The sequence below is a fragment of the Molossus molossus genome, unplaced genomic scaffold (assembly GCF_014108415.1).
Source record: "Molossus molossus isolate mMolMol1 unplaced genomic scaffold, mMolMol1.p scaffold_m16_p_17, whole genome shotgun sequence".
Taxonomy (NCBI): domain Eukaryota; kingdom Metazoa; phylum Chordata; class Mammalia; order Chiroptera; family Molossidae; genus Molossus; species Molossus molossus.
The window spans coordinates 55,933,000-55,959,144 of NW_023425352.1; the positions used below are offsets into that span (position 1 = coordinate 55,933,000).

Sequence of the window (26,145 nt, forward strand, 5' to 3'; positions counted from 1 at the left end):
TCTAACCATATTAAGCTACCATTTAGATTGCTAATGAATTCCTACTTCATCATATTAACTTTTTTGTCTTCCCCCAAGTCCCTGTCTGCACCAGATATGTTCACCAGTGAATTTATGACCTCCTCAGCTCTTTGTAAATTCTCCTTTCTTTGGCAGGAGAAATGAGCTTTGTTCAGCATCTCCAGCCAATGTCTGGCAGGTGCTCAGTCTTCCAGGGAATTGAGCAGCTGTACATATCTCCCCAATACACAACCACCTGTGTTTCCATCCATTTTTTGGCAGAGGTAATAATCCTTTTGGTGAGCCCCCAGCAGATGTTGGGACTCCCCCCACTCCCTATCTGGGAAGATGGCCACCCCTGGAGAACTCTGCTGTTCACAGGAACCCTTTTGGCTGTGTGGTTGTCATTGTGGGTTCTTGAAGACATTTTGTGTTTTCAGAATTGATTTAGTAGCAAAAGGTCTGCCTCTATATCATTTCATTGTTTATTCACGTTCTACTGTCAGTTTCAGGGACCCAGTTTAACTGAGTCTGCTGCACCTTGAGGAGACCATGCCTTTCTTTCATGTTACTGCCTGTTACATGGCTTCTTTCTTCCCTTCATTCTCTTCACTCCAGTTGAGCACTTCTATTGCCCTGCCTATTTTCTTCTCTGTTACCCATCTTGGCACATTGCTTTTTGTTCCTGGGTGCTCAAAGCAAGCCTTCCTCGTGCAGTAGATGTGGTATTTTTCTCTCAGAAATACAATTTTACTTAGGATTCTTTTTTTTTTTTTTTAATTGTTCAGACTGAAATACGTTGTTCTGCCCCACATTTCTCTTTGGTGCTGGTCTATGATGCCTTGCCTTATATTTAATATAGGAGGGTCATACATAAGTCTCTGTCATGGACCAGGCCTCCCCTCGCAGACAAGCGTGGGCCCACTGCTTTCTCCCAAGACTGATCTGAGAACACTGGTAACTCCAGCTGTGTCTCGTGAGTTTTTAAAGCCCCTCTTCCTGGTTACATCAGGCTCTTTCGACAGACTTGAAAGAAGAAGGGTATTGTTGCTGGGAAGATTGGATGTTAGTTCTTACTAAAGAGTAGGCACAGGGTTCCGCAATCTGGGCACTATTCACATTTCAAGCTAGATATTCTTTGTTGCAAGGGGCTGTCCTGTGCATTGTAGGATTTTTAGCACCATCCCTGGCCTCTACCAACTAAAGGCCAGTAATACCCCCACCCCTCCGGTTGTAACAGCCAAAAATGTCTCCAGATATAGCCCATGTCCCAAGGGGCAAAATCACACCCAGTGAAGACAGCTGGGCAAGAAGGAAGGCCAAATGAATACACATTGCTTGTCCTTCCTGGTGTCAGTCTTGGGGTGCTCCCTGCCAGCCCTAGCCAGTTGAGACAGCAGAGCTGTTCTCAGTTGAGGCTTAATTAATGTCCAAGTTCAGCTTTCCTGATGGCTTCTTCCTTGGCCCCTTGGATCCTTTGTTTTAACCAAAATGAAATGAAATCATGGTCTCACTGTTTCCTAGGGACAAAACCCATTGTTGGCTTTTAAGTAATTGTTAAATAAATCAGCATGAATCTGCCTGTGGGGCTGAAGTTTTCATTAATCCAGGGAAAATTTTCTTAAGGGTAAGAGAATCAGTTTTGTTAGACTGGTGAGAATGGTCTGCTGTTTTAAGGCAGGTGCTTGTGGACTATACAGAGGTGTGAGAGGGAAAAGTCAGCAGACGTGTAAAATTTATTCATAAAGATAATTGAAGAAATTGGATTGGATAAGGACCAAGGTCCCTATTTCTAGAATCTAAGTTAATTCTTAGAGTACAGGATTTAGGAAATTAGCAGTTTCCTATGTATCTTATAAAATAAGTAAAGAATAATCACAGGTTACTACTTTACTGTCTTTTTATCTATCACTCTTGAAAGCATGCCACATTAGACCTTTCACAACTGGTAAGGTTTTGCTTTGGCATTGTTATCTCTATTTTTCTGGTTCACAGATATCTTTGTCTGTCCTTTTTGTAATATACTACCATTTCCAAAAGGACTGCACTCTCAAATACATAAAAACTTTCTTTAATTAAAGAGAGAATTGTAGCCTCTGTGTCCATTGCCCATATTTGATTATGTTGCTATGTGTGGGACCTAGGTTTCATCCAAGGGAAATAGTTATATGAAGTCTAAAAATAATTTGTGCAATATGAGATCCTGTATGGTCCACAGGAGACTCAAGAACAGTCAAGTTCATTGTTAAAGAGTTCTGGTTAGCAAATACCCATTTCCCCTAAGAAAAATGCTGGGGAAATTCTTCTCGAATCTGCTGTGATTTCTGTTTTCAACAAGTAACTACATTTGATCAAAGAAATTGGCATCTGTGCTTAGCCTCCTGTTTATAGCCATCAGTATCACAGCTTGATTCTTTTATTTTGAAGGGAAGTAGACTGTAATCAGGGTACTTACTGTAGGTTGAAATTCATCTCACTTTCTCTGTAAGTATTCCCAACATAAAAATTTTATCTTTTCCAATTATATTTAAAATGATGCTTGGGATAAAACCAAAATGGAAGCCTCTTTTGCTAATCCTCACTTCTGAAGAATCAGAGTAATACAGTTCATTTATTTCATTTTTATGTGAAGCCCTTTTGAAAACAACATAAAGTTTAGTTTACTTGAACAGTATTTTGATCTGTTTACATTTCTTTAGTTCAGGTTTACTTGGTTCAAGCAGAGAGGACGTGCCTGCTCATTTTTAACTCATAATAAATTGCAAATAAAAATTACTCTTTTGGTCCTGGCTGGTTTGGCTCAGCGTTTAGAACGTTAGCCTGTGGTCCAGAGATCCTTGGGTCCGGGTCCCGCCTAGGGCATGTACCTCAGTTGCAGTTTGTCCCTGGCCTTGGTTGGGTCGTGCGGGTGGCAACCACTTGATGTGTCCCTTTCACATCGATGTTTCTCTTTCTCCTCCTCTGTCTCCCTCCCACTCCATCTGAACAACAACAACAAAAAAGAAAATGAAAAAATGTCCTCAGGTGAGGATAAAAATAAATAAATAAATATGAAACATTTTTTAAAAATTACTCTTTTGTTAATGATTTGGCCTTTCTTCAGGTAGCTTAAAGAGAAATTTAAGCTATCTTATGCCCTAATTTAAGAGAAAAGGTGAATTCTGATTTGCCAAGTGACACCTATTTTCTGTTTAACTTTATACTTGTTTAATGGAGTGTTTTAATCTCTCAGTTTGGGATTTGGAAATAAAACTATATACTTTCCAAACACCATATAAAAGAAGCAATTTTATATTGAGTGGTATTTTTATGTTAAATAATGTTGTCTGTTTCTCTTTGCTAGGTTGATGGGAATATGAGCAAAATTTATTGCCAAAACCTTTGCTTGTTAGCCAAGCTCTTCCTGGACCACAAAACGTTGTATTATGATGTCGAGCCATTCCTTTTTTATGTCCTTACAAAAAATGATGAAAAGGGCTGTCATCTGGTTGGATACTTCTCTAAGGTAAAACAAGAGCCAGTATGACCTTCATTTTCTTTTTCAGAATGTTTTTGGTAGAGCCCAATTCTTTGAGCAGGGCTTTTTTATCACTATAATTTGAATAAGAGACATATGTTTCTGAAAAGCTCAGGTTCTTGTTCAGAGCTCATTTTTTAAAAACAAAACCAATAAACATTGTGCCTGGGATGTGTGTAAAGGACCTCAGCACTGCTTGCTGTCTTGATTGTCAGCATCCGTGTAATGTCATGATGGTTGCCTGTAGACCACTAGCATTTTTGACTTTCTAAATGTTAAGCTTATTTCCTTTCCCCCTAAGTGGTGTCAGCATGAAGGTTTCTATGTAACACAGCATTTAAGAGGTGATTCTCATTTCTCCTCATTGCATTTCCTCTGGGGTCATCAGTATCTCAGGAAATCAGAACACTGGCATTTGGACAGTTAGGCTGATACATTGACTGGTTTTACTCTTTCATCTCTTATTCTCTGTGCTGTTGTTTTAAGATCTAAGGCAGCCTTGCCTTTAGAAGGCCTGAGTCTCCCCAGTTGTTAACATAGGGAAGCCCTTGCTATATTGAGTGGATGTAGTTTGTCTTTTCTGCTGGTTCAGAGTGATTTTCTCACATTCTTCTGCTCAAAGCCTTCTGAGAAACAACTTATATGCAATAAAGGAAAACTGAGTTTGGAGATATTTACCAGGTAATGACCTTAACTATACTTAGGCACTTAGGAAATAGTTTACTGTGCCAGAATGGTAATTATGAGACTTCTAGGCAGAAAAGGTAAATAATTCAAACCCTGTGTTTTATTTTTCTATGATTTTTTTTTATATTAGGTGATAAATGAATTTTAATGACTCTACTCTTACATAATGGAGTGCTTTATAGAAATGTCATTTTCATGGAAGATCAAAAGATAGAATATATATGAAGGTCCTTTACAAACTGTAGTTTTTCTAAATTTAAGAAATCAACCCATAGACCATAAATAAAAATACAAGTAAGTGACAGCACTCAGTGTTTTAATCTGCATATTTGGTAAAACTCTAAAGTGAAAAAGAAGAAAGTTAATTTGTACATTACAGATTTAAAAGATGACATAATCAACATAAAACTTTAAATAGGAAATCTATTTATATAATTTATAAAACATCTTACCTTTTTTATAGGTATGTATGTAAAGATCTCTTTTTCTGAGAAGTTAAAAAGAATAGTGGTTATGATTGTCCTTCCTGTAGAACATGGTGTTCTTTAAATATATATGAGTGTAAACATAGATACTTAATGGTGCCTGCTGTCCCTGTCTGGCTTGGCTGGCCTCTGGGTCTGTGGTTGATGGTGACTCTTGTCATTTGAGTCTCTGCCTCTCTTACTCTTAGGGGGCCCACATTTTACTCAGAACAAACTCAACTTTTTTTCATTTTTGTCACAGTTTCTTTTATAAGGTAGCAGCAACTATTGTCATTTCTTACTGTACTGGAATATCAGTATTCTTTGGCAGTGTAGTAAAACAAAAGTTCATCTAAAAAATAACGATGTTAAAAGACTAGATACAAATCAAACCATATTCTAATGTGTCCATTGGAATGTGAAGGGCTATGGCCCTTTGGAGTTTTATTTAAACCAAATTTTAGAGATTATAGTCAGAGAATGGCCAAGGTGACCTAGAAAAATTCAGTGTCAATTATCACATGCATATGCCTTTCCAAGCACATAAAGAGGGTGCTCTTAAGAGGAGAGAAAGAACGCGCAGTTATTTTATCCAAAGATTAGGATTTAGCTGTAATAATGCGTTGGGGGTTGGGGATCATTGTTGAGCTGGATTTCAAAAAGTTGTCTAGGAATAGGAAGGAAGACTTCAGCATAAAGAGAAGAATGGCATCAAGGATGAATCCTTTTAACCCAGGATATATCTCTTTTTAGATAGAATGACCCATTTGTCTAACTTTGCAAAATAGACTAATTATTTAAATCTTTGTCATTGATGTTCACATTTAATGATGGGCAATCCTGTTTCTTAGGAAAACTGCTATTATTTCTTCCTCCTCCTTTCTTAGAGAATCCACAGACAGCTACAAATGTACAAAAGTTGGAAGCATATCTTTTCACAAAGAAATCTTTAATTCTTCCCTGCAGGGTATTTTTTCCACAACCATTTCCTGTGATCTTTCAAATAGGTTCATTAAAGATCTGGGTGTTCTGAAGTAATTCTTTGATGTGGTTAGTACCATTTGTGGTCAATCTTATTTGTGGTTTATATTTGGCCAGAGCATTCACAACCTCAAAAGCCTTTTGCAGATCTTCTCTGTGTAGGTTTTGGCGGCTTCTGTGTATCTGCATAAAATATTGCCGCTCTGATTCCACACCCATGAAGATTGCAAATTCTTCCTTAGCTATAAGAACATGTTTTCCCCAATCTTCCTCCTGGTTTCAGGCTGTTGGTAATATTTGACCTCATTTTTGTTTGGAGGCTTTGGGATTTCTTATTGCTGTTGTCTCTTTTGTGTTGTTTTGTATTTCTGGTTTGAGATGCAGATTAATTATTTCTCTAGCTTTTTACTTTGACTTTTTCTTCAAAGGAGAAATGTGTTTGTGCAAATCTACCCACACACATATCATTTTAGTTTCACTGGGGCATTTGCTCAAAGGCAGAAGACATACTGCTATTGTAGGTTGTACGTAACGTCGTAGCCTGCTAAGTCCTAACTTACCACGTTGCGTGACTCTGGTTTTTTTCCTCCCATCTCCCAAGTTGTTTAGAATAAGGAAAGCATTTCTTCCATATTGTCTGTGTTGTTTCATTTGGCTCATATTTCCTTGGACTCTTGATTCATATTTTATGGTTCTGGCTCTCAAGAATAAAGACACAATTGAGAGGCATGCCTAGAGTTGATTGTTTGTTGTTAGCTGATGGTTTGATTGATTAACAGTAGGATTATTCTGCTTGATCCTCACCTGACACTTTGGCTTACCTTAGTGGACTGTTGTACAAGGACGGTGCAGGTGCAAGGAATTGCCCACTTCAGCAGAGTTCTGACATACCTGATCTGTGTCTCCTTCCCTCAGGAAAAGCTTTGCCAGCAGAAGTATAATGTCTCCTGCATAATGATCATGCCCCAGCACCAAAGGCAAGGATTTGGACGGTTTCTCATTGATTTCAGTAAGTGAAGTGCTTTATTTACTTTCATGATCCAGAGAACTGATGGCTGTTAAAGGAAAGAGTAACACGAAACTTTATTAACCTTTGTTGTTTTTATCAATAGATAATGGGCTTTCTGTTTATATTTACATAGGTTAGAAAATCTTCCTCCAGTGAAAAATTTACTGCTGCTCACTTATTATACTCCAGGAAACTGAGACTAGACTTCTCAGCAGTGTCACTGGCTCACAAAGCCATTACCCTGAATGACCGGCAGAATTGCATTCCATTCTGTGGTGTTCATGCTTATTAGCACCAAAAGAGGCAATTATTTGCGATTAAAGCAGAAGAAAGTGTTATTTAAAAGGATCTTCAGGTTTCTAAAATTTTGTCTATAATCTTGTACAGTACAGAGCAGGGAAGGAATATTTATCTTCTGAAAAACAATTATTTAGGAAGCCTGTTCTTTGAGCCTTTCTAGTAGAAATAACTGTCTTGTTTTGTTCAATTCTCTTTTCTGTTATGGAAATTATTACAATGTTTGTAACTAGAGGTTGCCCAAGAAATATTTGAGTCTCCTCAATTAAAGCTGCAATAATATATATAAGTGTGCACACGATAGGTAAGAAAATGGTAGTATTTTTCTCCTTTATATTATATTGGATGTGTAAATGTAGTGTTAAGGCTACACTTGGAGAATTGACTCAAAATATCCAGATAACAAGAAGGCCAGGTATCCCATGATGATACTTATTTCTGACAATGTGAAAATCGGTTACTAGGAACTGTGTGCTGCTTCTTTACCAGACTGTAGTTTGATTTTGAACTGAAAGAAGAAAATTACAGGAAGTTGTGTAATCTTCATAAGGTACATCAGATGCAAACACCACGGTGTAAATGTGCTCAAGGAAAACAATGAAGAAATAGGTTGAGTCTAAATCTACATTATTAGAGTCCAGCCGGTGTGGCTCAGTGGGTGAGTGTCAACCCATGCACCAAGAAGTCGCCGGTTTGATTCCTGGTCAGGGCACGTGGGCCAAATCCCCAGTCGGGGGACATGCAGGAAGTGGCCAGTCGATGTTCTCTCTCAATGATGTTTCTATCTCTCTCTCCCTCTCCATTCCTCTCTCTCCAAAAATCAGTAAAGAAAAAAATTTAAATCTATATTATTAAATATTGAAATATTAAAATCTGGGTGTAAGATAATGATATAGCAGTTTTGGACTGATTTGTGTGATTTATTGACGTTGAAGGATATCTTTGAAGTATTGTTATTATCTTTGTATTTTGGGGTAACATTTCTAGTCATTAATTCATTACCCTAATCCTATCTGTTCTTTCCTGATCTAGTTTTCCCATGGAGGGCCATCTTACCAGGAGTTCACCATTTTTATTTTACAGAGTCCTAGCTGTAATCAGTTCAAAGGGAAAATCCAATGGGCTTGTTCTAGAGTTTTTGTGGCCAGCATTTATGAGTTCTATATAAATATAATTTCTGGTATGCCTAGTAGCCATTCAAGACTTAAACTGTTGATAGTCTGTGTGCCTAGAGAGTAAGGCCAACTCCTCAGTTCAGTGTTCAAGGTCTTCTAGCATCTAGTGCCAACCTGTCTAGAGGCTTTTTCATCTACTGATTTGGGACATTGTAAAAAATAAGTCAAGGTAAAAAAAATCAAATTCCCCCCAAAATGACTGACATGTTATTCCAGATTACTCAAGAGACTTAATAATTGATCATTAAATTCAAAATATCCTAGATGGGGAAACTTTTTTTTTTTCCTTGAAAGGGCATTCATGAAAATGGGCAAATTTGAACTTGTAATAAGATTAGATAATGGTGCTGTAGCAACAGTAATTTTTTGATTTTGATCATTTGTGGTTATGCCATGTTGCCTTCACTGTGATTTTGGACACCTCCATGCAACTCTCAGTGAAGTTCAGAGCTCAGCAGGGATCTGTTTTGTAAAAACACTAAAATATTTAAGGCTAAAGATACAACAAACAGGTCTTCAATTTACTCTCAAATGATTCAGGAAAAAAAAATACGTGTGTGTGTGTGTGTGTGCGCGCGCGCGCGTGTGTTTGTTCAGATGGAGTGGGAGGGAGAAAGAGAGAGAAACGTCAACGTGAAAGGGACACATCAACTGGCTGCCACCCACACAACCCAACCAGGGCCGAGGACAAACTGCAACCGAGGTACATGCCCTTAGCGGGAACCGAACCAGGTCTCTCTGGACCGCAGGCCGACACTCTAACTGCTGAGCCAAACTGGCCAGGGCTGTATATATATTTCTTAAATGATAATAGGGTGCTGGGAAGGTCAGGGAGGGAGATTGAGAATAAGAAAGCAGATGTGATAAAATGTTAACATCTGAGAAATCTAGGTGGAAAGTACATGAAATTCTCGGTACTCTTTTTGTACCTAGTCTGAAATTTCAAAATGAAAAGAAAAAAATAGTGAGCTGGAAAGGGCATTGCTGGGCAGCTCTAGCAGGGAACACTATGGTGGCCCAGTACCCAGCAGTACCTGGGAGAAAGAACAGCAACCTGTTTTGGGAGGCTTTGAAGCAGGACCATAAGTTTTGTGGGAGGGAGGCTTCTTTGGTGAGGATGAAGAGTAGGATGTGTGTATGTGTGCATGAAGACAGAGATGGGGAGGACTTTAAAATTTTCTCACTGAGCCCTGGCCGGTTTGGCTCAGCGGTTAGAGCACTGGCCTGCGGTCCAGAGAGACCCGGGTTCGGTTCCCGCTAGGGGCATGTACCTCGGTTGCAGTTTGTCCCCAGCCCTGGTTGGTTGTGCGGGTGGCAGCCACTCGATGTGTCCCTTTCACATCGATGTTTCTCTCTCTCTCTCTCTCCCTCCCACTCTATCTGAACAAAATATGGAAAAATGTCCTCGGATGAGGATTAAAACAAAAAACAAATAAAATGTTCTCACTGAGAAAGAGAGGGAATCTCAGAATCCAGGCAAAAGCGATGTAATATCAGCTTCAACACAGGACAGTCACACCTTCCTCTACCTACTTATATTTTGGACAGAGAGTCACAAATCCCATGAGATGGTTTGAGCTGGCTGGGAGTTGGTGTCCTTTAGTTACTGTTGCCAAGCTCTGTAGATGACCTCCTGCAGAACCCTGCTCTGACAAATCCCAGACAAGCTGTCTTCAGAAGAGAAAGACAACTTATTCTAAGAGCAGCATTTGATCTGGTGGATAACCATACCACCGCTCTTGACTGTCCTGGAGAACAGTGTTCAAAGCCATGGCGTCACAGTTCTTTATATTTTTCACTGATGCCTATGAGTATTATATGTGCAAGTGGTCAGGTAGTTTCAACTTTCTGAACCAGCAGTTGTTGTAGACAAAATAAGGATTTTTCCTGCCTTACAATTTTTATTGAATTACTAAAAATACATCCCCTGACCAAAGACCCTCAGGCTCATGTACAGAGTAGAAATAAAATAAATATAACCATTAAAAGGTCTCTTAACAGCAGGCTTTAGAAAACCCATAATCTGGTTAATCTGTTTTGCCCTGAGTTCTGAATTAGGAGGTTGATGAGGATTATGAGAGGTCGTGAGGGTTTAACTCCTCCTTCTGCCAAAGACTGCGTCTAAATTGTTCCAGAAAGATATTTATTTACTATTATTTTAAGTAACTCCAAAGAAGGAGATGCTATCAATTTTTTCAGCAGCCTAGTCTATCTTTTTTAAACCTTAGTAGCCAAGGAATTTGGGGGGGTGGGTAGGTTTCTATTGGCTTTACACCACTTCCAGTTTTCTTTGAATGTTATAAAATTCTTCCCCTGTTCTCCTCTTCTCTGAAGGAATAACACCAGTCCCCGTCCAACGTTATTCCGATTATTGACCACACTCCTTAACCCACTTCGGTGTAGGGGCAGTGCCAAGAGTATAGGAAAGAGAAAAATATAAAGTTATGTAAAAAGTATATGCAAAGAAAGGAAGGAAATACATTTCCAGATTATTTCTAGAATTCAAATTACTTTTTATTTTTTTCCTATTCATACTTTTTGCTGAAACTAAAAAGGAATAGATTTTAAGAAGTAAGAGGCTATAAAGGCCTGACCCACGGCAGTGGCAGTAACAACGCAAGGAGACGAGGCAGGTAAATGCCCATTGTTCTGCAGCTGGGAGAAGTCTGCCTGGTGCTCAGTGAGTACTCGTTAAATGAATGAATGAACTGAGCTTGGAAAGGTAGTGAGTGCAGCTTTGACCATGTTGCCCTCACTGATTTGGGGCACCTCCATGCAACTTTCAGTCATTCAGAGGTCAGCAGGGGTCTGAATTAGAGGGATCTCCTGTGAGTCATGGCCATGCAGTGGTGGTTGAAACCACAGGAGGATGAGGACAACCCTGGGAGAGTGTAAGGAAACAGTGCTGAGGATGGAGTGCTTGGAATTCCAACATTTAAGGGGTCAATGGAGGAAGTCACCAAGGAAATTGGAAAGAGTCCAGAAGTAAGAGAATCAGGAGAGAACTATGTCAGAGAAGCTAAAAGAGGTCAGCATTTCAACAACTACTTTCATAATCATAGCTGATGTTTCTATAGCACTTGCTGTGTTTCAGGTACTCACCACCTGAAATATACACATTAACTCACTTAATCCTCGCAGAGACCCTGGGGGTAGGTTATTGTTAATCATCTTGAGTGTTAGGCACAGAGACATTAAGAAACTTGTCTAAGATTACCCCCCAACCAGTGTTCACGGCCTCAAAGAAGCAGGTTAGGGTAAGATATGAGTCATATACTTGGAAGCAACTATGGTTTAAGTGGAATTTAAAGCATTGGATTAAAAAAGCTCCACCAGCCAAGTCTGCTTATTTTCGTTTTTAAGACTGGAATATTGGTGGAGAGAAGAGAGGGGAGCACTGATGATGGAGAAAGATTAAGGAGAAAACAAAAAGTATCACCACATGGGTGGTTTATTATGAATTTCAAAAAGGCATTTGATGAAATTCCTCATTCTTTCCTAATGTACATTAATCAAACATACTAACTAGATTTATAAGAATTCTAAACCTTACATTAACTTTTTCTTCGTTTTAGCCTTGGCTAAATCTTGGGCGAAGGTAGATGATAATTGGGTCCAAAAGTCTACAAACTTTCAACTTGAGTTTTTTGTGACTACTATATAAACAACAAGTTTATCAATTGCATAAATATCAGTTAACTACATTTAGGCATTTTTTTAAAATTAGTTCCTATTTATTTGTAAACTAATCATAAAAGTTTGGAAGCAGCTTAAATTCTTGTTTTTTTTAAATTCAGTATTAAAATATTGTACAGTGAGTGTCTCAGGGTTTTCCTTCATGGAGCAGAACTGTAACTGGAGGAAATAGGAGTAATTGACTGGATTAGACACTCGTTTCAGGAAATTCCCTTTACAGACATGTTCTGTGGTCTTCTGTATTGAGGGGTTTCACCTTGACTTTCATGAGGTCTGCTTAAAACCTGAGTCTGTAATTAGCATGTGCTGCTAGATGGGTGCAGATGGCCAAGTTTTGTGCCTACAAATTACGAACTTGGTCATGCCCTAAGTGTGGTTAGCAGTGTCATTCCATTTGTTCTCTTTTCTTAAAAATGACTGTGCATACGCACGCATGCACGCAACTGGATTTAAGAAAAAGAAGATATAGTCCTGGCGGCCAGTGTGGCTCGGTTGGGCATCGTCCTGTGAACCAAAAGATTGTAGTTTGGCCCTTTTGGCTCAGCAGTTAGAGTGTTGGCCTGCAGACCAGAGAGTCCCAGGTTCACTTCCCGCTAAGGCATATACCTCGGTTGCAGTTTGTCCCAGGCCCCGGGTTGTGGTTGTGTGGGTGGCAACCACTCGATATGTCTCTCTCAAATCAGTGCTCCCCCCGCCCCCGCTCTATCTGAAAGTCAAATGCAAAAAAATGTCCTCTGGTGAGGATTTAAATAAAAAGATTGCTGGTTTGATTCCTGGTGGGTGACATGCAAGAGACAAACCAATCAATGTTTCTTTCTCTCTCTCCCTCTCCCTCTAAAATCAATAAAAAATCTTTTGGAAAAATAAGATACACAATAAACTTTTAAGGATAGATGCTTCTAGGTGCAATTTACTATCTTAGTTTCTTTCTCAATGAGAAGTAACTTGTATAATTATCTACACCTTTATTCTTTCTTCATTCTGATTCTAATGATTAATTAAATGTCTTTCCTTTAGCCTCTTTATAGCTCTTAGCAGATTTCTTGAGGAAGCACCACTTAGGAAGAGAAAGCATCTTCTCTGGTTTCCTGTCCCCTTCTCTGCCCTTTTAGGTCCATCAAGCAGAATTAGAAGGAAAGCCACATACTTTATCTCTACCTAGAAGAACGTGATGTAGAGAGGCTAATTGTGTTCACTCTCCCGAAGGGAAGACTTCTTTCCTCACGTCTTAGATGCTGTTGGCTAAAATGATATCTGATCTCTAAGACAGGCTGCACTTCACAGAGGTTCAGGGGCCCAGCTAGCAGCTTTTGGGGTTTTTTTGGTTTGTTTTTTAATCCTCACCTGAGGATATTTTTCTATTTATCTTCAGATAGAGTGGGAGGAAGAAAAAAGAGAGAGAGAAAGGGAGAGAGAGAAACATCAACATCACAGGGACACATTGAATGGTTGCCTCCTGCATGACCCCGACCAGGGCCGGGGGCAAACCGCAACCTAGGTACGCACAGAATCGAACCCGCTACTCATCAGTTTGCCGGCTGACGCTCTACCACTGAGCCAAACCGTCCAGGACGAAGCTTTCAGTTTTAACAGTCTGCCTTCGATAGACTACTTTAAAAGAGCTTCTACCTACAAACTTTTCAAAACACAAATTAAGTAAAACTTCAGAATACTTTTAAGCAGAGATTTAGAGTGGTTTCATCCTACCTGGAAATTGTTTGTTTGTTTAAAATAAATATTCAATTCTGACTGGCCTGTCTGCTATAGAAAGAAATTTTAATTTAGGAATTGGGTTGGTTGGGTCCAGCAAACCATGTTTTCCCTGTTAGTAAATGCTAAGGAGACAAGACTGTACAGGAATAACTAGCTTCTCTCAGAGGGCAAGTTGATTATAATGTCAGGGTGAACAGATTACCCCTAGGAGCTGGGTCCCAGTCTGACAGGCCCTGGTGAGACATCCCTTTTCCCTGGCAAGGGTCTCTGGGCATCTCTGCACTGTTGTGGTTGACTTAGGACTGTATTTCCAATGGGTGACTCAAGAATGGGTATAGGTGGGCCTAGGTTATGCTACCCTCAGCCCCAAGGTGGCCAGAACTCTGGTGCCTGTCCTCCTGAGCAGCCTCATCCTTTCACCCAGCAACACATGCTCATTCTGCTAGTCCCTGATGGAATGGAGTTCATGACGGGCTCACTTAGGGCATAAACTCCCTCTTGGGTGCACTGCAGGGTAAATATCTCCCCCATTTATGAGCCCATAAGCCAAGCGTCAAAGGTGGGTTTTGAGGGACATGCTGCATAACTGAAGCACTTTCACGCCCTGTGAGGAGTTAAGCAAATTGAATGAAGCTATAAATTTGACAAGTGGTATTTACCTCCTTATGCAATTTTTATTTAATAGTTTTGTTTGTTTTTTTTCTGTTTTTTTTTTGTGTGTGTGTGGCACTGACCATAAAAAATTCTCTGGGCTGTGCAAGTGCGAAGTCATTTACAAAGTGGCATGTGTCTTTTATATATTTATTGTTTGCGGTTCATCTCCCTCATCCAGAGTGAGCTTCATGGTGCAGTTAGTTCTCTGCCTCAGGCTCACTTCCCAGAAGAGCTTGGCACTTAGTAGGTTCTTACTATTTGTTGAACAAATATTAAATTCATTACCATGGGAAGAGCTTTCTTAATGTACTTTGTCTTCTCACATGTGATTCTTAGGAAAAAGAATTTTATTTTATTAGAATATAATCAATCAGCTGTGGTTTACTTACTTAAATGATGTTGGGTATGCCTGCCTTTTCCACGGTCTGGCACTTTTGTTCATATACGCCTTTATCCTAGCGTCACATACGTTGCAATCAGGAAAAAGATTGTCATTATCTACCACAAACCTTAGGCAGAGAAAGGAGAGCTGCGGAAGAATTCACATTTTCACACAGTTGGTTGAAGAGACACTTATCTTTTCCTTAGTTTTATCAGGTAACTCATTTCCTTGTGCATTTACTTTGGAAGGAAAATTCTAACTTGAGTCTTAAGAAACTGTCAAGAAAGCTGCTCTCTTTGCTCCATTTCCCCAGCAGCTGTTCTCTCTGGGTGAGCACAGTCAAAGCAATCATTAAAGAATAGTAAGTTATGCTTTTGAAATGGTGCTCCAGTCCTTCATAGCCTTTTCTAAGATAGGAGCCCCTCCCCCAGCTCCACTTGACACTTGTTGGAAGACAGGACCAGAGCTGTATCCGCAGACTTTTGCTGGGTACTGGAAGGCATGTTTTGACCTGTGTAATCAAGTATAATGATGACATATATTTTAATAGAATTCTAGTTTAATATAATAAAGAAAATGGCTATTTTTCCTTATTTTCTCATTATAATATGTTGTACTAAAAGCCTTGTCATGACTGTTATATTACACTGGGCTGAAGTACAATATATTTTAATCTGATAAAGATAGCATGAGGTTGAAAATTGAACTCTCGGTGATTTATTCAGAGGTTGACTGTTACTGAATGCATTGAGATGCTCTTATAGAATAGTTCACATTCATTGCTTCAGTGAAAACATTGTAACTCTGAACCATACAATCAGCAGCTACTGTTCTGCTTTGCATAGCTCAGAATTTTTTCACGTTTCAGAATGCAGGTGGGCCTCCCCCCCCCCCCCCCAACCTTTTGTCTGCTTGGATTTCTAACATTGACCAGAATTTGCAATGAGCCATTTTGGAACCCACTACTGGGCAAATTTCATTCATATACTTAGTCTGAGAAAACCTAGTCTTCAGCATTAAATAGAACCTTAGTAGTACCATCATGTGGACCAGGTGTTCACTGCTGAACTCCAAGCTCTGAGCACAGTGCCAAGCACGTAGTGGGTGTGCCCAAGAGAGGTTTGGTGAGGGAGTAAATGAATAATATGAATGCCCACATCTAGTCCATTCTCTTCTTTGTATCGCTGACATCTTCCAGATTCATCCCAGCAAGCTTGTGGCAGAATTGGTGCTGGATCTCAGAGGTCTTCTGTCTTTGTTTTGTTTTTTTCCACTTATTTATTTATTTGTCCCTTCTTTCAGTAAACATGCTTTACATAGACTGTGCCAGGGTCAGCCTAGAGGATGAGACCATGAGGATAAATCATCAGTCCTTGTCCACAGGGTAGTGGACAAACACATAAAGGAGTCATCACAGCCAGGTGAGGCTGCGTGTAAGAGGAACACATGGGCTCGAAGTGCTTTCAGCTCTCTCCCATTTTCCTGATTAGATATATGTAGGGGAAGCAGTTTTCCAATATTAAAATAAGATCAAGAAAGGGCTTGTTCTGACTGGTTGAAATTAGTGCTCTACATGGTTCTGGAACTAGTCCCCTTAAACATATTTTCCAGCTTATTGTAGAGACATTATGTTTGAAGTAGAATATTCGAAGATAAAAAACCTCCTCTCAAGATGGTATTTCTGAACAGCACATTTATAATTTCAGCTAGGTGTAAGGTACTATTTTTTTAAATATTAATTTGTTTGGGTAAGGCAAAAGATTTTCTTTAGTTTGTTTGGAATTATGATAGGAAAATACTAGTTAGAAATCTGGCCCTGGCCAGTTTGGCTCAGCGGTTAGAGCGTCGGCCGGCGGTCCGGAGAGACCCGGGTTCGGTTCCTGCTAGGGGCGGCCGCTCGATGTGTCCCTTCACGTCGATGTTTCTCTCTCTCTCTCTCCCTCCCATTCTATCTGTACAAAAAATGGAAAAATATCCTCGGGTGAGGATAAAAAATAAAAGTACTCAGAAGTCCCATGTTTACCATTTGGCTCACTTCATGGGAAAAATTATTGGAAGTTAAAAACAAAAAACAAAAAACTGGCCGGTTTGGCTCAGCTGTTAGAGCGTAGGCCTGCGGTCCAGAGAGACCCAAGGTTCGGTTCTCGCTGAGGGCATGTACCTCGGTTGCAGTTTGTCCCCGGCCCTGGCTGGTCGTGCGGGTGGCAGCCACTCGATGTGTCCCTTTCACGTTGATGTTTCTCTCTCTCTCTTTCTCTCTCTCCCTCCCACTCTGTCTGAACAAAAAATGGAAAAATGTCCTTGGGTGAGGATAAAAAAAAAAAATGTTTGCCCTGGCTGGTTTGGCTCAGCGGTTAGAGCAACAACCTGTGGTCCGGAGAGACCTGGGTTCGGTTCCCGCTAAGGGCACGTACCTCGGTTGCAGTTTGTCCCTGGCCCTGGTTGGGTCCTGTGGGTGGCAACCACTCGATGTGTCCCTTTCACATTGATGTTTCTCTCTCTCTCTCCCTTCTGCTCTATCTGAATTTTTTTAAAAAAGGAGGAAAAATGTCCTCGAGTGAGGATAAAAAAAAGAAATCTGACCTGTTTTGGCCCACATAGGTTTGTGGTTAACATATTCTTATTATAATATTAGTGCTACATTTTCATGTTTACCAATTTAGAACCTCTGTTTCATAAGTATTTATATTGAGTGCTGCTCTGGGTTAACATCATGGAGGAGCTCCTTTTTCAACAAAATTGTTTTAAATTAATGTTTATAAAGTACTTAAAATAGTTGAGTGGATTAAAAGTAATTCAGTTATGCATGTAACCCATTTGTCCATATTGAAAAAAAATGTACAGTGTGATTATACAATAGAAAGGGTTTGTTTGTTTTTTTTTAAGATAATAATAGCAGGTTAATATTTATTGTGTGCTTACTATATGCCAAGTACTTATATGCCAAAGTGATTTATATGTAGTAATTCACTTCTCATAATAAACATTTGAGGTATGGAAACTGAGACACAGAGGGTAAGAAGTAGGATCAGGATTTGTATCCCAGCAGTCTGGGAAACCCAGGTCCCAGGATCTTAACATTTATGGGAACATTTATGTAGATGGGGTATAAGACTGGAACTAGGAAACCAGTTCTAATGCTATTGCGATACTCAGGTAAGATGTGATGGTGGCCTGGACTGGGGGGTGTCATAAGACAGAGAGGCTGGGTAGTGATCACTTCATTCTGCTCTTAATTAACACAGTATTGTATATAGTAGAAAGTATTGGGAAAAGTGTTGCTGAAATCTTGAGACGATATAAAAGAGGTAGATCTTACTTTATACAATTTATTTTCATATGCCCTTTATGGGGGGCAAATTGAATCATCATTTAAAATGAAGTAGAAAATTTGTTTGGTAAAAAGGTATATTCCTTCTTTTCATACTAGACAGCAAAGAGGCAAAAAACGATTAGGACTCAGGATGCAACTTGAAGAGTCTTCACTGAACAATAAATGTAATAATTAGATAACAATTATAATTGATTAAAACTCATCAAATGTTTAAACTCAGATGTTCATAATGATATTTATAAACAAATGTAGCCCTGGCCAGTTTTTCTCAGTGGTTAGAGCATCGGCCCACTGACCAGAGAGTCTTGGGTTCAATTCTGGTCAAGAGCACACGCCTCCATTGCAGTTCATTCCCCGGCCCTGGTCAGGGTCATACGGGAGGCAACCAGTCGACGTGTCTCTCTCACATCTATATTTCTCTCTCTCTCTCTCCCTCTCTTCCTCCCTCTCCCCCTCTCCTACTCTATCTGAAGATGAATAGAAAAATATTCTCAGGTGAGGATTGAAAAAAACAACAACAAATGTATAGGATGATAGGAATCAATTCATTACCTTGAAAACTGGTAAATGAAGCATTTAACCTACCTTTCCTGCATGGACTGTGCCACTAAGTAATCAAATAGTAAATAAGGGGAAGCATTTTTTTTTTTTTTTTTTTAATCCTCACCCGAGGACATTTTTCCATTTTTTTTTTTGTTCAGATAGAGCGGGAGGGAGAGAGAGGAAGAGAGAGAGAGAGAGAAACATCGATGTGAAGGGACACATTGAGTGGCTGCCACCCGCACGACCAACCAGGGCCGGGGACAAACTGCAACCGAGGTACGTGCCCTTAGCGGGAACCGAACCCGGGTCTCTCAGTACCGCAGGCCGACGCTCCAACCGCTGCGCCAAACCGGCCAGGGCGGGGAAGCATTTTTTAATACATATATTCCAGCTAACAAATGAAATTAAAATGATAGAATTAAAACATTACCATTTTGCAATTCTTCCAATGAATTAATGGATCTAGACATTGAACATCAACAGCCGCAAACATTGCATAAAGGGGGACAACCCAAAATTATGTGCTTCCTGATGAGGAACATACCATCACCTGTAGTCTTGTCAAAGGCGCTGCCCAAGTCAGATTAAGCCTCTTGCAGGAGCACAAAGGAAAGAGGAACAAATTGCACTGCATTGCAAGTACGCAGTCAACAAACTCCAGACTGAAAATGCTGTAGGTCAGATGGCCCCAGTTTATCAACAGATAAATTATAAGGAAAAGAAAAGAGTGGAGGGGGAAAACCATAGATTATATATGTGTGTGTATGTGTGTGTGTGTGTGTGTGTGTGTGTGTGTATATAATTTTTTTTTAAATCCTCACCCGAGGACATTTTTGCATTGATCTTCAGATAGAGCGGGGGGGGGGGGGGGGGGAGGGAGAGAAACATCAATGTGAGAGAGACACATCGAGTATGAGAGAGACATATGGAGTGGCTGCCACCTACATGACCACAACCGGCACCGGGAACAAACTGCAACCGAGGCACATGCCCTTAGCAGAAACCAAACCCAGGACTCTCTGGTCCGCGAGCCAGCACTCTAACCGCTGAGCCAAACCAGCCAGGGCTACATAATTTTTTTTAATCCTCACCTGAGGCTATTTTTTTTTTAATTGGTTATTTATTTATTTATTTATTTATTTTTAAGATAGAATGGGAGAGAGGAAGAGAGAGAGAGTGAGAAACATTGATATGAGAGAGACACATGGATTGGTTGCCTCCTGCATGACCCTGACCAGGTCCAGGGATTGAACCTACAACCAAGAACGTGCCCTTGACTGGGAATCAAACATGTAATTCTTTGGTCCATGGGCTGACACTCTTACCTGCTGAGCCAAACTGGCCAGGGCAAGCTATATATTTCTTTAGTGTAGTTTTCTGTATCTGTGTTTATTTTTGTTGTTGTTTTTAGCAAAATTATGGCCTTAAAATGGGAGGGCATGCCCTATGATATCTGACTTAGAACTTAGATTTTTTAAACTCTTAAAACTGGAAAACTTTTTTGATTTACTGGTGGCATTATATTACTGATTTTATTTAGTAAAACAACACAAATTTAATCTTAATAGTTCTGGACATCAGAATTCCAAAATGGATCAGCAGGGCTGGTCCCTTCTGGAAGCTCTAGGGGAGAATCTGTTTCCTTGCCTTTTCCGCTCCAAGAGGCTGCCAGCATCACTTGGCTCATGGCCCTTTCCTCTGTCACGCCTTCTTGCTTCCATGGTCATATCATCTGCTACTGACCTGACCCTCCTGCCTCCTCTTGGGAGGACCCTTGTGATTACCTTTGGTCCACTTGGATCATCCAGGATAACCTCCCCATCTCAGATTCCTTAACTACATCTGCAAAGTCCCTTTGCCCATATAAGATAACAATTCATGGGTTCTCGGGATCAGGGACCTTTCTGTGAAAGCACACAGGTAAGGAAAGAACTGTTAATGTTCCCCACACCCTCTCATGGGGACCTGCACCTCCAGGAATGGAGAGAAGCAGGCAGGGACCCTTTTCATATGCAAAACATGGCTGCCCCCCACCCCTCCCCAGCATCTACACCTGACCTTAATCAGAGACTGGAAGATCCCATCTCAGTGGCCTCAGGGTGGGGGTGGAAGGGAGAGGAGCCGCAGTGCCTACTTGGCTGCTGCTGTTGAGTACAAGCAGCAGCCACAGTGGCCTTTTGATGACCCCCACACCCCTCTCAGAACTCTTTAAAGAGTTCTTATCTTTGTGATTTACAAACACACCCAAACATCTGCAGACACCTTTAGTGCTTTAAGATCAAAATGTGAGTACATGGGTATTTGGTATACTGGCATCAACTGCAGGTCAGACTTTGCAGAACCAATTTTATGGGAAAAAAATGTACTGAAATTTACTAGAATCATATCTTCTCAAGTGTTGAGTCTAGCCCATTAGAGAATAGCATTCCTGTAAATTATGTCTCCACTCCACTCCTAAACCTAGAGAAACATAATTTAAGGTTTGTATATTAACAGAACGGTGATAAAATAGAAGATTCAGACAAGGAGTGTTTGCATAGAATAGGGGTGGACTGAAGAGAAACTATGGAACAAAGAAGCCAAAGAGATAAAAAACACTGTAGTACTGCCCTGGCTGGTTTGGCTGGGTGGTGGAAGCATTGGCCCACAGTAGTGAGTAGTGAGTTCAATTCTGATCAAGGGCGCATACCTCAGTTGCAGTCTGTCCTCAGCCCAGGTCGGGTCTTGTCTCTCTCACATCCATGTTTCTCTCCCTCCCTCCTACTCTGTCTGACTATAAATGGAAAAATAGCCTCGGGCGAGGATTAAAAAAAGGTAAAAAACTGCAGTATTGGCACTTTCCTCGTTTCTGTTTCTCCCCTCCCTCCCTCCCTCCCTCCCTCCCTCCCTCCCTCCCTCCCTCCCTCCCTCCCTCCCTCCCTCCCTCCCTTCCTTCCTTCCTTCCTTCCTTCCTTCCTTCCTTCCTTCCTTCCTTCCTTCCATCTATCCATGCATCCATGCATCCATGCATCCATGCATCCAACATGAGGGAAAGCAGACACTTTACAAGTAGGAAATTGCCTTCTTCCTAGAATGGTGAATATTCAGCAGTTCTAACATTTGGGTTAGATCTTTAGGCACTAGAAACAGTGCTTACAGAAAAGATGTTAACAGATTTTAAGAAAGAGGGAGAAAAAGGCTAGAATGTCTTGGAATATGCTGAAATCAGATTCTGCTGATTATTTATTGCAAAATAGGCTTCCTGCTTCTTAAGAAGATGATTCTCTGTTCGTGTATTAGAAGTCCTGCCCTGTGGTTTGTCTAGTGTTGAAGCTTTTCCCGGTGAATTTAGGGAACTTAATGAGATTTTTTCCCTACCAAAGCAGAATGTGGATGGGAAGACTCTGACAGCCTTCTACCCCCTGCAGCTTTTCAGTTTCGTCCAGTTAAAAACCTGCAGACCATAATTAATGTTTCTGGAGAGGAAATAAAGTGAATGACGCCTGTGAATTTATTTTAAATGTTGTTTATTTTACCGAATAATTTAGATAATTCTTTCTTGACGAGAAAGAGAACTCATCAGGTTTCATTAATTATCCGGAGCTTTTCAGAGGATTACTTTGAAATAGCCCCCTGCCAACTTTTCATAAATTAGGCATAAACTTTCTTTGACCTCATCACACATAATTAAATAGCTGTTGAAGGTTTAGGACCAACTAAAAAGCGATTCTGTATCTCGATCTTCATTCTCCTGCAAAATTATACAGGAAGTTTCTTTTGCTCCTCAAGCAGGGTAATTATAAGAGACAGTTACATAATATACAGTTTCAATCTGCTCATCCATAATCACACACTTCCACTGAGTTGTATATGCACCCATGAGTATCTGCATTGTACTTTGATTTGTAAATGATGATTGCAGTGTGATTGATTGCTTGCATGTAGCATATTGAATTGATTCTTCAAAAATGAACTTTAGCTGTTAACATGTCTATTTGAGTTCCTGTTATTTACGTAGTTTGTGGTTCTTGTGTTTAGCAGTTGCATACTAGTTAATGAATTAAACTCCCAGAGCTTTTTTTCTTATTAAATTTGGAAAATGGAGTGTATATATACAACTTAACTAGAAAATTGCCTACAACAGGGTAGGCACTCAGCTGTTGAACACACTACTAAACCATTCCAATCCTTTGAAGGTTGAATTCAGATTCTTTGCTTAACAGTGACCACATAGTATAAAGGCTCACAGAGATGTTAGTATATTGTGACAAAAGCTGTGCTAATATTAATGTACTGTTACTGAAGTCTCAACTCTAAGTGTTATTGGAGTAAAGTGTGGATAGTCTTTCTCCATTGCTAGTGGGAGTGTGATTCTTGAGGTACCGCATTTCTAGAGCCCCCCCACCATGGGAGGGTGAGATGTGGCAGAAAGCTTTATTTTCATGGACTTACATCCCTGCAGTAAAACTAGAGACAGAGCCAGAGTCCAGAGTTTTCATTCCATGGTCTAGCTGGGTCCAGTTTAGCATAAGCCTAGCTGCAATCCATCAGTCCATTGTGTGGGGTCCCTATGGCCATGAGCCATGTGGGTGAATGCAAAGGAGCCAAGAGAGTGTGTCCCCTGCAACAGGAGTACTGAAAACATAAGAGCACAGACTCCTTTTTTCAGAGGATTAAATGTTCCAAATCTTCCCACACTTTCAGTGGCCATGTATACTCTAGCCAGTGACATGTTGCTAGGTGTGACAGGCAGGTACCTTCCCTGTTTACCTAGACTTGACTGGGCATGCGTCTATTCTCCACCCTGTTCAGTCCCTTCCCCCAGTGATCTGCGGGGAATGAACCTAGGGAGTATTAAACTGCAGCTTCCTGGCAAAGCTGCACAAATGAATGCCTATACTATTTGGCCTTCCCTGTGCTTCTTTTCTGTTAATTTGTAACTAGGCTAGTTACAACGCTATCAAAGAACTGCCAGTATTAGGGAGCCTATCTAAACAGTGGACTTCAAGAAAGGTACTGTATCACTTACTACTAACTGAAGAGGTAATAATTGATATCTTTTAGCATTGCTAGTGATGGTATTTTATAAGATTTTGTTTTTCCAACAGCTAATATCTAACTATAGCCAATTTGGACTTTAAGATCCCTGTAGGGTGAAAGGCTAGGTACATGACACTGGTTCTTCTGGCAAACCAGTTCGTCACTAAACTGAACACCTCGCATCACCCCATCCTGCTTGTGTGCTGCACGTCTGTCAAAATGGGCTCATCAGTAACCCTGTGGGGACACCACCACTTACTGCCAGAGGCTTTTTACCTCAAATCCTGCTTGAAAGCTTATGGGAGATAAATAAAAAATAAGTGAAAAGAGAAGTTCTCCACTTCTGCAGATAAGTGGAATAGGACTGTTTGTCTACAGGACCTGAGGACATTTTCAACATCAGTTGATCATCAGATTGGGTGATGGAGCTGTTCTTTGATTTTATTATGTTCTTTGATTTCAGAAAGTTATGCCAAAGACTGACAAATTGCCTTTTGAAATGTACTTTGAAAATAAAGAAAAGTCTTAGATTTGTATTTCCCCCTTTTTCTTTCTTTAGCCTTGCTGTGTGAGAAAGCTCATCACCCAGCCCTGGCCGGTTTGGCTCAGCGGTTAGAGCGTCGGCCTGCGGTCCTGAGAGACCCGGTTCGGTTCCCGCTAAGGGCACGTGCCTCGGTTGCAGTTTGTTCCCGGCCCTGGTTGGGTCGTGTGGGTGGCAACCACTCGACGTGTCCCTTTCACGTCGATGTTTCTCTCTCTCTCTCTCTCCCTCCCACACTCTATCTGAACAAAAAAAAGAAAAAGAAAGCTCATCACCCAGAATTGGAATTATAACATATTTTGTCCTATTTTTCAAAATTATAGCTAATACATGTTACACGTCAGAGAGAGAGAGAGAGAGAGAGAGAGAGAGAGAGAGAGAGAGAGTTGGGGGAGAATGAATGGAAAGGCTCTTCTAATCATCCTGTCTTCCAGAGCTTGGTTCTGAGATCAGTGGCCACGTCCAGCTGACATCAATGCTCCTGCGCAGTCTGCTGGGTAGGGTTAGACCCGATGAGGAGATATCAGAATGAGCCATCTCTGCTGCTCCCACAGAACCTCGGACCTATAAAAATGGGCAAAAGAAACTTCAGTTTCTGCTTTTAGTAGTTTAAGGAAAAGGTTAGTTGTAATGTTTTACAATAGGTGAATGGTCTTACAGGTGAAGCATTATAACAACAGTTAATTGCTTGGAGCAGAAGCTATATTTGAAGTGTATGTGTGTTTAATGCAGTGTTTAAAATCTTAGAACGTTTTAAAGGTACATTCTTATTAACAGGATTTTGTAACTTAAATATGAAATTTTATCCAGGTTTCAACTTGGAGGAATTAAATTAGTTTCTGAAATAGTTTTTCAGATTGAATCTCCAATATTTATAAGAGAGGAAATAATTGTAAAATGCCACATTACTTCATCTTAAAATTATTTTTGGTAAATTTATTTTTCCTAAAGCTTTCCAGAATTTAAAAGTGGTTTGAACTGTGGAAAAGCTAAAAAGGTAAAAGAAGAGGGCGTTATTTTGACATGTTTTTCTAACTTCTGTCACTTTGAAGGCTGTGGTGCCGGCATTTCACCATTCATTACCTAACTAGAAGCACCTCTGAGTGATGAATCAGCTTTACTTAGATTGGCAATAGGCAATGGGTTTCATGAAGAATCTTGGTTACTTCCAGATGTGTGTAAGGAAAGATATTTTTTAAAATGTTTGCCTTGCCCTGGCCGGTTTGGCTCAGCGGTTGTAGCGTTGGCCTGTGGTCCAGAGAGACCCGGGTTCGGTTCCCGCTAAGAGCACGTATCTTGGTTGCAGTTTGTCCCCGGCCCTAGTTGGTCGTGCGGGTGGCAGCCACTCGATGTGTCCCTTTCACGGTGATGCTTCTCTCTCTCTCTCTCTCTCTTCATCTCTCTCCCTCCCATTCTGTCTGAACAAAAAATGGAAAAATGTCCTCGGGTGAGGATAAAAAAAAAATGTTTGCCTTCCCCAAATGATTTTAGTTTGGAAATAAGTACTATTGACAAAGTAAAATATCTCTTATTCTGTGATCGTTTTATCTTTGTCCAACGTGCCTCATTTTTCTGACTAGGAAACTGAGACCAAATCTATTTTATATACGGTCGTCTTCATAGAAAGAAAAATTATATCCCTCTAATACTCTAGACCAGGACCTTGCTGGTGTGGTGACATGCCACACGTACAGGTATTCCTTCATTACATGTGATGGCCATCATAGAGCTCCATTTACTGAGTGGCCTTCTCCTCCCCAGTCTCAACCCTTAGATATCCCCTTTTCCCCTGGGATCCACCTGTGCGTTGGATCTCTCATTAGGCACCACTGTGATCACCACAGCTCTTTGGGGTGGCAGAAATGGAGAAGTGGGATTGGTGGTGTATCCCCATGTAACATTATGACCAAGGTATAGTCCCCAAGACCCTTTGCTTAATATAACCCATAATACATCTGAACCCAGACTGGCCCGAGAAATGCAAGAGTTGAGATTGGGTGGGATACAGACATCCACAGAGTCCCATCCAAGGGACTTGATGTGCTGCCAGGGCTGAGAACCATGGGCTAACTAGAGGCAGCAAAAAGAGAAATAGAGACACATTCTCATCAGTTATATTATCAATTCTGAAAA

At 40.5% G+C, this 26,145-nt stretch overlaps 1 protein-coding gene across 12 annotated transcripts in view; it reads left to right on the plus strand.

The window, feature by feature from the left end:
- The window catches only part of KAT6B (lysine acetyltransferase 6B), a 196,124-nt gene that overhangs the window by 150,540 nt on the left and 19,439 nt on the right, over positions 1–26,145 (plus strand). For 9 of the 12 annotated variants that reach the window (XM_036265067.1, XM_036265068.1, XM_036265066.1 and 6 more), the window contains 2 exons: positions 3,344–3,505; positions 6,565–6,658. In XM_036265067.1, the coding sequence (XP_036120960.1) occupies positions 3,344–3,505; positions 6,565–6,658 (256 nt within the window). The remainder of the gene's footprint in view (positions 1–3,343; positions 3,506–6,564; positions 6,659–26,145) is intronic. The other 3 variants (XM_036265070.1, XM_036265073.1, XM_036265077.1) reach the window with 1 other exon arrangement.